The sequence below is a fragment of the Periplaneta americana genome, chromosome 16 (genome assembly GCF_040183065.1).
Source record: "Periplaneta americana isolate PAMFEO1 chromosome 16, P.americana_PAMFEO1_priV1, whole genome shotgun sequence".
Classification (NCBI taxonomy): Eukaryota; Metazoa; Arthropoda; class Insecta; order Blattodea; family Blattidae; genus Periplaneta; species Periplaneta americana.
In genome coordinates this window covers 165763871-165777260 of record NC_091132.1, presented here as the reverse complement: position 1 = coordinate 165777260, position 13390 = coordinate 165763871, and the positions used below count along the sequence as shown (strand labels likewise).

The window sequence follows — 13390 nt, the reverse complement described above, 5'->3', positions numbered from 1 at the left end:
GTAATAGATCAAGTGGAGAGATTTGAAATATCTAAGGAAGTTTTTCTTCTAACATTCACTGTTTTAGAGGAAATCGTTATGTTTCTATGAGACATTAGGCAACATCACGGCTACTGCAATAACTCTAGCAGTGCTGCCCGCACTGTGGCAGGGCTGAGTTAGTAGTTCGAGATGATGTAGATCTGCAGCAGAAGTACGTAAACAAAAGCAACCCCTAGCATTCGTCTCCCTCTCTCTGTAAGGTAGAAAGCGAATTATGCAATGCACTTGTAGCTGACGGATCGCAATTTTAAACGGAAATACGCATCTTGTATATTAGAAATCAATTATTATAATAACTTTTACTAGCATTATTTGTCTTACATTAAATGAACACTCCTGAAAATAAATCATAACAGCACAAGGTATTATTTACTTATAATTTTAGATTATAAAATGTTAAAATTAACGTGAATGTCAACAGAGCAAGTGAAGGTCAAACTACGTCATTGCCTCATCCCTTACCTCGCCCTCCTCCACTGCTGTACTCAGTCACAGGCACGTAACAGCAAGCTGCGTTGCAAGATTTATTTTAACAATTTTTGCAATTCTTTAATTTCAATTAATGCCAAACGGTTTAAACAAAAGACTCAAGACAGTAACTGTTCAGATTATTGTTATTTGCTTGTATATCAATCAGCCATTTCTCTCGTGCAGTTACCTCAATAAAGTGCTGCAAACATTGGACAAAGGCTATTTTTTTTTCTCAACTGTGGTTGATCGAAGGAAAAATGTAGGTTAATAAAATTGTATCTAGAATCAATTCTTAAATTTTGGTGCATCAGTCGCCTTCCATCCTATAAGTATACTCTGACAGTGAACCATTTACATCTACTTCAGTTTTCACCATAAAGCTAATAGGCACTGGAGTGGTGTCTTTAACCTTTATCTCTGTTTTTATATCATAACTGTGGTCCACGATTCTGTTTTCATGTCCATCACTTCCAGATGCGATAAATATCCTTCCTACAGAAAATAAAGACATCGTGTATAATTTTATTAAGCTATTTTAATGTTGGCATCACTTGTAATGGTTGTGCAGGGCAATCATTGACTAACCCCGTCAACTCAAGCGACAAATTAGAAAGGAAAATTTAAGGCAAAATTGAAATGAGATTCTAAAGTAAACAAGAAATGTATGATAATATTTGAGGTTTTCCTTATAGAAATAATTTCCATACTGTAATATCTCTAATAGAAGATGATTTCAGTTGGACACCATGCATAATAAAGTCTATTCGAATATATTATTAGGTACTCAGGAAAGTGCGAAAGTGAAATTTTATTATACAGCACATTAAAGGAGTCAAAAAAAGGTACAATATCCAAACTCATGGTGTTCAACATACCATGTGCAATCGTTTTCAACTGTATAAAGGACATCACAATATTGTGAAGCATCTAAAATTTAAGAATCAAGAATTTTCTCCTCAAAAGAGTCATCAACAGAAAATCATTACTGGTTCAGATTAATAGAATTATATCTTTTGCATATTAGTACATTATGCAACTAACCTATAATAATAGTAATTAAGACGCGAGGATGTTTATGAAACGAGCGCAAGCGAGTTTCATAATTTTCATACGAGCTCTTAATTACCATTATAGGCAAGTTTCATACGACATTTTATGTTCGACCACATTTCTGACTTGAAATTATTAATAAGTATGCATGTTATTCTTATGTGACTGGGGAGCGAACTGACCTTGTGCAATCTCGTAAATTGTGAGATGTGCGCAGACGCGGAAGTATTGATTTTTTCCGGGCAACGAATGTCGACGACCTTGATCTAGAGAGTAAGATAAACGTTAAACTTGATATAACCTTGAAATTGAATTCTACATTGAAAAACCAGATGACAAATTGAATTTATTTCAATATTATTTACAATTAACGCAAATTATTATAGTAACAGAACATAACCTTCTGCGACAGTATTGGATTTCCAGCCTGCATGACGTTTTGCTAGTTGTCTTTCGATTGCATATCCGAGAATAATCGAAAACCTGAACTTTAATGAATAGGTGTACTTTAATGACATGCATTAAAGGACTGCTACCAGGTGTATAATTACTACATTTCGGCATGGTTGAGCATAAAAATATTTATAATACGGAAATAGCATACAATAAATAAAACCATTAAATTTTACTGAAGGGTGATCCTTTAGCAAACTCGAATGCACTCATAAATCCATATCTTTATTGCGCAAAGATATTAAACAGTACCAAAGTTCATAAATGTCAGGCACTATTTTATAACCCGTTTCAGTAGGATTCTACTGATAAGTTATCTCACTTCAAAATTCAAAGTCTTTTGAATTTCCTGTGTTTCCTAGGACTTAATTCTTCAGTGGAGAGAGATTCATCGTCAACAAACAATACTTGGACTTCTTATAAACTAACCATACTGGCCATTGAATCCGATCTTCGTGATTTTTCTTATGGATGAGAGTGATGTAATTTACAGGGTGGTAAAACCCTTCGGAAGGGAAACAACTCAGGGTTCCAAGCTGTATATTCATAGCACGTGAAATAACCCTGTAGGTGCCTGACAGAATATTGCAGGCAAAATTAAACGGCGACCTCTCGCCTTTGATACTGAACTCCCTTTGCACTCCAAAGCGTCTTAATATAAAACTAAAGAGCTGGAATAATCAACCAGGCATGAGTCTAGTAGAAACTAAATTAACAAAATTGACAAACGTTAAAAATTGTAATTAGTTATAAAGGCATTGCATCTATGCTTTAGTGACAGTAATGTCACAGTCTAGTATATACAGTTACGAAGCTCAATACGTAGGGAATATGCATCCATAGATAGTTGCAGTTGCTAACCACTTGGATCGCTACTATCGTTTCATCACCAGAGAAAGAAAGTTCATGCCCTACAAACGTGAAGAATATGTATGCATTTATGCCGTAAAAATAGATAAATATGCTACAAAAAATGCATTGTCAGTCTGAGATTATATTAACAGAATAATAGGCTATAGGTAAGTTACGTTTAGTCTATGGATTTTGAAGTGCTTGCCTCATTGCTGAATGCTCAATTTATGCTGTTACAGTTCACAACTAAGCAGTGACGTATGTTTTCTGTTGTCATTCTTCGCCTGTTCTCTCTCAGCATAGCTTTGTAGCGCAAAGAACTTCGTTCTACATTACAATAAGTAAGAGGGGCTTGCACAAAAGCTGTGAACTGTTCTATAGAAAATTTTGTTGGTTTTTGGGGTGTTTTTCCTTCGAGAATATCTTGAATTTCTTTAAGTTGGTAATAGCCAGGGTTTTTGGAAAGAATATTTGCTGTTTTCTAGTTCACTTTATCTCCTACATTTCCTGGAACTGATGTTAAACTGGATATTGTTCTATCGAAATCTGTTAAAAACTGCAGTAAAAGAATACCAATTGCTAACTTGAGAGGCTTGCTATGAAGGCGTCATCGTTACGTTAAAAATTCATAAACATAAATTAGTCGTGTTTACGAGGTTACACACTTTTAAAAATGAGGGAAAGACAAATAAACAAACATAATATGCAGTTTCCCTGCATAAATGTTAAAATATGATGATTTCATAAATAAAGGCAAAATATGCACTTTTATGCATAATAAAAGTAGTATCATTGTATTCAGAAATTTACGATTCATGTGGATAATCTTTCAGCACATTCACACAACGATAGAGAACTAATATGCAAATGCATGAACTTCCTTCCCTACTCATCACATACAATGAGAAACAGTACAGGCACAGTCTATTGTTTCTAGTATCCTCATCAACTCAAGCTTCGTGACTATATACTAGACTGTGGTAATGTGAAGACTGGAATGTACAGACATTTTTGCATGTAAGTGTTCTCAACTCTATTTAAAATAAATACACTTTGGTATCAAAAAAGTACATAAAACCAATAATGCTATGCACGGTTTAAATTTTTTTCCCTATATCACAATATTGGCAAATATTTTTAAAATATTCAACAGATGGAGTCAGAAAACATGAGATAACCGTACATTACGTACATATCTCGTGACTAGAATATATTACAGATGAATTAAAATTAAAAAAAAAAAAAAGGTAGTTATTCGAGAGACGATTTACGAAGAGAGTTAATTTTTAGACGCATCAAGAACTCGGGCTACAGCAAGAAACTGTAAAATCAACACGAAACAGTGTAACTAGGCAAGATATCTTCGCACTTTTTCCGAGAACATATCCATTAAGGGTATATGTACGTGAACGACCACAATTATTATCAGAAAATACAGGCTCTAAATTTCTAAAAATTTTATAAGGAAATGAACTCACAATTGGACAAAAAATTACAAGATGCCACAATAAGACTTATTAGAACTTAAATATCTGATAAGGGTATTAAAAAAGGTTACTAATAACATTTTTAAGAATTCATTTTTTATTTTAAATTAAATTTTCCAAAAATTTGACAATTTTCACACATTATTTCATAACTTCAAAACCATTAGAGACGAATTCTGAAATTTTGAACATTGATATACCATGCATTTATGCAAAAGATAGACTGCAATAATGCCCATTTCTTTTAAAATAGAAAAATTAGGTCACAACATTATGTAAATTTCAATATATTTTATATAGAACAAATAAAAAATTAATTGTATTAAAATAAACAACTCTACATGTCTGAGAGTAGTCTACTTTTCAGAAATAAGTGTTTATTATATGCAGGAAAAATATTAAAGATGTCAGAGAGACCATAACAATGTTATGGTTACCAAATAATGTAACTGCAGAAATAATTTGTTTTGTTTTTTTTTTTTTCATAATCTGATAAAACTTGTATGAAAAATATTATTAGTAATCTTCTGATACTTTTATCAGATATTTAAGTTCTAATAAGTCTTGTTATGGTACCTTGTAATTTTTGACCAACTGTGAGTTCATTTATAAAATTATAGAAATTTAGAGCCTGAATTTTCTGATAATATTTGTGGTCGTTCAGGTACATATACCCTTAACAAGTAGAATAGCGAAAGCAGGAAGCAGCGCAATCTCCACAGGCTGCACTTCCACAGCAAATTTCGACCCTTATTTTGGGTGTTAAAAATGCGTCGGCACTCAGTTTCTTTTTTTTTTTTTCTTTACGATACCTATGAGTCTAGAACCCAAGAATGTAAATAAATTTGCATCTTAAAATGATAACGCTATAGTAAAAAAAAACGTTTTTTTAAATTGCAACATCCCTGTTCACGTATGAATAGTTTATTGATACTCCTCTGTAGAACAATTTTCAGTCACCGTATTTGAACGATTTCTCGTCTGTGTGCTTGCGTGAATGTATTCCGAATTGTCCCGACTGCGAGAATTATTTGCTGCAAGAATAGCATATCGCTTGTGAGAACGTGCATGTATTCTTAAATATCCCGATTTTGAGAAAGATTTACCACACAAATCGCACATGAATGAGCCCTGGTCTATGTGCTTCCGTGAATGTAATCTTAAGGATCTCAACTTTGAGAAACATTTACCACACACATCGCACATGAATGATTTCTCCCCTGTATGCGTGCGTGAATGTAGTCTTAGGAGTGTCGACTGTGAAAAACTTCTGCCACAAACATAGCATTTGAAAGGCTTCTCCCTAGTGTGAATTGTAAAATGCCTTTTTAGACACGAAGAGGACGAGAAACACTTTTGGCACACATTACACTTGAATGGCTTTTCACCCGAGTGTATAGTAGAATGCTTCTTTAAATGATGCCACCGCGAAAAGTACATCTCACATACAGGACACTTGTAAGGCTTTTCGCCAGTGTGCACGCGTGAATGTTCTTTCAAATTCCCCGGCCTAGAAAAGCACATTTCACATTCATCGCACTTGAACGGTTTTTCACCAGTGTGTACCCGTGCATGCATTGTTAGTTGTGAATACCGCCAGAATCTCTTTCCACACACGTCGCATTTAAATGGTTTCTCGTCGGTATGATGACGAACATGTGCATCTCGTACCGACGAATTGGTAAAGAACTTTTCACAGACATCACATTTGAAAGGTTTTTCGCCTGTATGCATGTGTAAATGCTTTTTTAAAATAGTGGACCTCGAAAAGCACTTTCCACATTCATCACACTTGAATGGTTTTTCACCCGTATGTATTCGTCTATGCAATGTAAGATGAGACAACTGCGTGAAACTCTTCTCACAGATATCGCATTTAAATAGTTTATCTCCAGTGTGCACGCGTGTATGTAATCTCAAACTAGAATAATACGAGAAACGCTTTTCACAGATGTTGCATTTAAATGATTTCTTGTTTGATTCTTTCGGAACACGTTTATTTAATTCTGACGAACTGGATGAAGACTTATCACAACTATCATCTTTGAATAGCGTCTCGTCTGTATGCACGCGTACATGGGTATTGAGATCTTCCAACTCGCAGAAACACTTTCCACAGACATGACATTTGAATGGCTTCGGCATCAGATCTCTTTCCACTGTGTCCTTGTCACATGATTCATCCTACAAAGTAATAAAAAAGAGATGACAAATTGGTAGCTGAAAAACTACAGCACTATTTTCTAAAGTGGAGACCAAAACTGAAACCATTTAAATCCACACATTATATACTTAGTTATGGCTTTTAAGGAACCCGGAGGTTCATTGCCGCCCTCACATAAGACTGCCATTGGTCCCTATCCTGACCAAAATTAATCCAGTCCCTACAATCATATCCAACCTCCCTCAAGTCCATTTTAATATAATTCTCCCATCTACGTCTCGGCCCCCCCCCAAAGACCTTTTTCCCCCAGGCCATCCAACTAACACTCTATATGCATTTCAAGATTCGCCCATACTGCTACATGCCCTGCCCATCTCAAACGTCTGAATTAGAGGTTCCTAATTATGTCAGGTGAAGAATACAATGCGTGCAGTTCTGCGTTGCGTAACTTTTTCCATTCTCCTGTAACTTCATCCCTCTTAGCACCAAATACTTTCCTAAGAACCTATTCTCAAACACTGTTAATTTCTGTTCCTCACTAAGATACATTTTAATTAATCGAACTAGTTTCTTGGGAATACCAAATTCAATAAGAATATTATATGAAACTTCTCTCTTAACCGAGTCATATGCCTTTTTGAAATCTATGCATAACTGATATACTGTACACTTACACTCCCATTTTTTCTCAAATATCTATCGAATACACGAAATCTGATCAATAGTTGATCTATTACGCCTAAAACTACACTGATGACCCCCAATAATTTCATCTACATATGGAGTTAATCTTCTCAAATAGATATGCGACAAAATTTTGTAGGACGTCAACAAGTGATATACCTCGAAAGTTACTACAGTTAGTCTTGTCCCTCTTCTCAAAAATAAGTATGATTATGGAGTCCTTCCATTGTTCTGGTACAATTTCCTTTTCCCAAATAGCATGTACAAACTTATAAATTTCGCTAGACAATGCACTTCCACCCTCTTGTATTAATTCTGCTGGAATTAGATCGATACCTGGAGACTTGTACTTTTTCAAATATTCTATCGAAATTTCGACTTCTGAAAATGTGGATTCGGGTATAAATGAATTTCTTCCTGATCATTTCTATTTGGCCTAAGTATATTTAGTAGTTGTCCAAAATAGTTTTTCCACACGCACGCACGCACACACACAGAAAATTTAATATCTTGGACAAACATAAGCATGAAGCATGAAGCACTTCTCTTCTAACATTTCATTATTTCTGTATGAAACTTCAGTTTGTTTAAAAGAGCAGTATCGGTAAAGTTGATTATAATACAGTATGTCCGCAGAAACATTCTGGGGGTATAAACTTCTATAGTGTCGCTGCCAGTTGCCAGATTTATACGAAACTGGTATCATTAGAAAGAGAAACTCAAACATTTTTTTACCTACCACAAAAACACTCGATGTGCGCTCCACGTGTCACGCTGTCAAGGCGAAATACCCACTCATGCAACACACATTCCAACATATCTATAGGGATTCACTCGACCGCGGCCATGGTACGAAGTTGGAGCTCTTGCAGATTTTTAGGTAGTGGAGGTATATAGACAAGATTCTTTATGTGACCCCATAAAAAAGTCACAGACGGTCAAGTCAGGGGACCTTGGAGGTCAGGTGCAAAAGACATCTTGGTTCCCAGCGCACCTAATCCATCTTCCTGCAAGTTGTTGATATAGAATATTCCATACATCAAAATGTCAGTGAGGAGGTGCTCCATCTTGTTGGAGAAGAAATTCGTTGCCTTCTTCTCCCAATTGTGGAGAGAGCCACTCAGTAAGTATATCAAGATAACTCATATCGATGACAGTGTTCTCTTGGAAGGAAAATGGGCCATACACTTACTGTTTCGAAATGGCACAAAACACATTTAGCTTAGGGGAGCCACGTTCAACCTCTAAAATGAAATGTGGATTCTCGCTCCCCCAAATCCTAACATTATGCTTGTTTACTTTTTCACTGACGTGAAACGTTGCCCTGTCACTAAAAACCTAACCTAAATAACCCTCTAAATGCTGCAGAATTCACACAGACTTGAAAATTTAACATTCAGATCAATTAACACAATTTGCTTATATCCAACATTGCCTTAATAATAAGAGAAATAGCGGAAACAGCGTATTTTTTCTCCCTTCTTGTGCTGCCATCTGTTGTTCCGGTCAACAATAATCAATTTAACATTCAGATCATTTAACACAATTTGCTTATATCCAACAATACATTAATGACAAGCAAAATAGCGGATATGGCGTTTTTTCTTTCTTCTTGTGCTGCCATCTGTTGTTCCGGTCAACAAAAATGAATATAACATTCAGATCATTTAACACAATTTGCTTAATGAAAAGCGAAATAGCGGAAACGGCGTTTTTTTCTTTCTTCTTGTGCTGGCATTTGTTTTTTCGATCAACAATAATCAATTACGCATTTCCTGAAATTCTTTAAGCCGTTCTTTCTAATGACACTGGTATGAATATCGTAAAACACATACTGATAAAATTATAGCAGTTTATAACCCCAGTACATTTCTGTGGACACAATGTAGGTCTTTTCTCCTCTACACATTGTAACAATAAATACTTCCATTCTCAGTTCTCAATTATTTACTTCAAATCGTGCACATTATCAAGCTGAAAATTAATGTATATGAAGATCGATTTCTATTTAGGTCAGTAGTAATAATTGAAGTATCCAACATCACTGTTCCGCACCGCAAATCGCATTATACTTTAAACCTCAACTTCAGCATGTTTCGTTGTTTGAACTTTTAATTGTTTGAATTTTGTAAGGCAGACGCAAATAAGTTTGTTTTGTTTACACCACTAAAGATATTTTTGTTGACAATAAAATCAATCTTTCCATTTGAAGCCATAATGCTCCCTCCATTGCATACATCGCCGATTAGCTACATATTCACTAATCAGACTTCAGACGCATACTAACAATTGTACTTCCTCTGACATATATTGTCACGTGAAATGTATTGCCCGATAATATATATAGATATACATATCAGCGACAACCTCAATCAGAGGTACTCATTTATCATAACAGTTAATTTTTACACGTACAACAACACTCCATTAATGGGAAATAATATAAGAATGTAAGTACAGGTTTAAATTCGTAAAGCTGAAATGAAACTATGCCCCTACTCCATGCATCTTTGCACTAATTAAGAACATTTCCATAAGAAAGTAATATAGTATTATAGTATTACCTGAAATTGATTTTTAGATATATTTATTAAGACATCACACATGATATTTAGGGTAAACTGAAATAAGTGGTGTAAAACTTTACATGGCATACATTAATGGGACTGATTGCTACTTATGGCACATGCGAAATACAAAATATTATGAAAATAATCGACAGTGAAATACGAAACTAGTGCCCCAATGAATCTTACAGCAGAGTCCGTATAGGCCAGGTTCTGTCTAATGGTTTTCCAATTCACTGCAGGCTAAAGCAAGGAGATGCACTATCACCTTTACTTTTTAATTTCGCTCTAGAATATGCCATTAGAAAAGTTCATGATAAAAGACAGGGTTTTGGAATTGAATGGGTTACATCAGCTTCTTGTCTCTGTGGATGACGTAAACATGATAGGAGAAAATCCACAAACGATTAGGGAAAACACGGAAATTTTACTTGAAGCAAGTAAACCAATATGTTTGGATGTAAATCCCGAAAAGACAAAGTATATGATTATGTCTTGTGACCAGAATATTGTACAAGATGGAAATATAAAAATTGGAGATTTATCCTTTGAAGAGGTGGAAAATTTCAAACATCTTGGAGCAACAGTAACAAATAAACAACACTCGGGAGTAAATTAAACGCTGAATAAATATGAGAAATGCCTCTTATTATTCGATTGAGAAGCTTTTGTCATCTAGTCTGCTGTAAAAATATCTGAAAGTTAGAATTTATAAAACAGTTATATTACCGGTTGTTCTGTATAGTTGTGAAACTTGGACTCTTACTTTGAGAGAGGAACAGAGATTGAGGGAGTTTGAGAATAAGGTGCTTAGGAAAATATTTGGGGCTAAGGGGGATGAAGTTACAGGAGAATGGAGAAAGTTACATAACGCAGAACTGCATGCATTGACATAATTAGGAACATTAAATCCAGACGTTTGAGATGGGCAGGGCATGTAGCACGTCTGGGCGAAACCAGAAATGAATATAGAGTTTTAGTTGGGAGGCCGAGACGTAGGTGGGAGGATAATATTAAAATGGATTTGAAGGAGATGGGATATGACGAGATTGTATTAATCTTGGACAGGATAGGGACCGATGGCGGGCTTATATGACGTGGCAATGAACCTGCGCGTTCTTTAAAAGCCATTTGTAAGTATGGGTAAGTACCATTGTCTACCTTCTTGCCTTCCTTTACAATACAGTGTAAGTGCGTTTAGCTATCCCTGTAGCAGCCACAACTCTGCTACGCATCTTAGGGAAATATGCAGTTTTTTACAGTTTCAGTACGCATGAGTTTTCATACAAATACATTATTAACAATTGTCTGCCGAGATAGCTCTGCGGTAGTGCGTCTGCCTCCAGACTAGCAGACCCGATTTGATTCCTGGAGGGGTCAGAATTTTTCATGTAATATTTCTATCTAGGGACTACGAGAGATGGCAATGCACAAATTCTTATCACTAAATTGTGCACCAATATGCCTGGGTTAAATCCCAAATCTTTTTGCAGTGCATATGAAGGAAAGGCATATGTCAATATTCATAGTGATTTGTCTGTTGGATGGTGACGTTAAGCCCGGCAGCCCCCTTGGTGCTATTTGTTAGGAGTAGGCTACATGCTGGCACCGGGTTTCCCCTTCTCTCTTTCTCACCATCAACACCGTCACCCATTTCCCTACACAATACTTACAGGAACACTTACACACACACACTCACTCTAGTACATGATATAACTCCTCACAGATACACATCATGCATAATGTGGCCCTCCGAAGTTGTGTGCAACTTGAAAATGGGTCACAGTCTTGCCATCTAGCCGCAGTATGCAGAACCCGAATCACGCAAGTGAAGTGGGTAGGCATTAGACACACATTATTAATAATTTCTCGTTCCTAAGAATGAATTACTTTTTTGTTCCGTAACTTAGAAGATGACATTATGCTAACTCAACACTAAAATTAATAAATATATACTACTTACTTACTGGCTTTTAAGGAACCCGTAGGTTCATTGCCGCCCTCACATAAGCCCGCCATTGGTCCCTATCTTGAGCAAGATTAATCCAGTCTCTACCATCATATCCTATCTCCCTCAAATCCATTTTTATATTATCTTCCCATCTACGTCTCGGCCTCCCCAAAGGTCTTTTTCCCTCCGGCCTCCCAACTAACACTCTATATGCATTTCTGGATTCGCCCATACGTGCTACATGTCCTGCCCATCTCAAATGTCTGGATTTTATGTTCCTAATTATGTCAGGTGAAGTATACAATGCGTGTAGCTCTGCGTTGTGTAACTTTCTCCATTCTCCTGTAACTTCATCCCTCTTAGCCCCAAATATTTTCCTAAGAACCTTATTCTCAAACACCCTCAATCTCTGTTCCCCTCTCAAAGTGAGGGTCCAAGTTTCACAACCATACAGAACAACCGGTAATATAACTGTTTTATAAATTCTAACTTTCAGACTTTTTGACAGAAGACTAGATGACAAAAGCTTCTCAACCGAATAATAACAGGCATTTCCCGAGTGTCATTTAGATTTGTTACTGTTGCTCCAAGATATTTGAATTTTTCCACCTCTTCGAAGGATAAATTTCCAATTTTTATAGTTCCATTTCGTACAATATTCTGGTCACGAGACATAATCATATACTTAGTCTTTTCGGGATTTACGTCCAACCCTATCGCTCTACTTGCCTCAAGAAGAATTTCCGCCTTTTCCCTATTTGTTTGTGGATTTTCTCCTAACATATTCACGTCATCCGCATAGACAAGAAGCTGATGTAACCCGTCCAATTCCAAACCCTCTTTGTTATCCTGGACTTTCCTAATGGCATATTCTAGAGCAAAGTTAAAAAGTAAAGATGATAGTGCATCTCCCTGCTTTAGCCCACAGTCAATTGGAAAAGCATGAGATAGAAAATGGCCTATACGGACTCCGCTGTAAGTTTCATTAAGACACATTTTAATTAATCGAACTAGTTTGTTGCGAATACCAAATTCAATAAGAATATTATATAAAACTTCTCTCTTAACCGAGTCATACGCTTTTTTGAAATCTATGAATAACTGATGCACTGTACCCTTATACTCCCATTTTTTCTCCAATATTTGTCGAATACAAAAAATCTGATCAATAGTCGATCTATTACATCTAAAACCACACTGATGGTCACACTAAATATATACTACACGCTAAAATCGAAATTATCTAAATATAGCGTATTACATTAATTACAGAACGAATAACTGAAAAACCAACATTCAAACGTGAAATTTAGAAAGCAAAAAAACTGATATTTTAGGATGGGATAGTAACACAGCATGAGAGACAATTTCACAGCACAAGTCACGTTCATACTAACCCATACACCTCCATTTCAGAGCAGGTCTATACATAACCACCAGGGGCCTGTTTCTTAAAAATACGGTACTAGTTTAGTAGTTCACCAGTTACTAGTTGGCAGAGTACATTTCACCAGCTCTAGTAGATTCCGTTTCTCAAACTATTTCACCAGTCTAGTAACTTGTGACAATTTTTCACTAGTTACATGATCTCTTTCACTAGTGAGCTGATTGAATTCATTTGTTTATAGTCATTGATAGGTATTGTTATTTGAGGTTAGAAGGCTAAGTT

General features: G+C 35.8%; 1 protein-coding gene across 3 annotated transcripts in view; it reads right to left on the bottom strand.

Annotated features, from left to right (window-relative positions):
- Positions 1-13390, bottom strand: part of LOC138691782 (zinc finger protein 568-like) — a 52347-nt gene that overhangs the window by 28069 nt on the left and 10888 nt on the right. For 2 of the 3 annotated variants that reach the window (XM_069814170.1, XM_069814171.1), the window contains one exon: positions 1750-6539. The exons of the other annotated variant lie outside the window; for it this stretch is intronic. In XM_069814170.1, coding sequence (XP_069670271.1) covers positions 5280-6539 — 1260 coding nt within the window. In that variant the 3' untranslated portion in view covers positions 1750-5279. Of the gene's footprint in view, positions 1-1749; positions 6540-13390 lie in introns of those variants that run through there. 3 annotated transcript variants of the gene reach the window in all.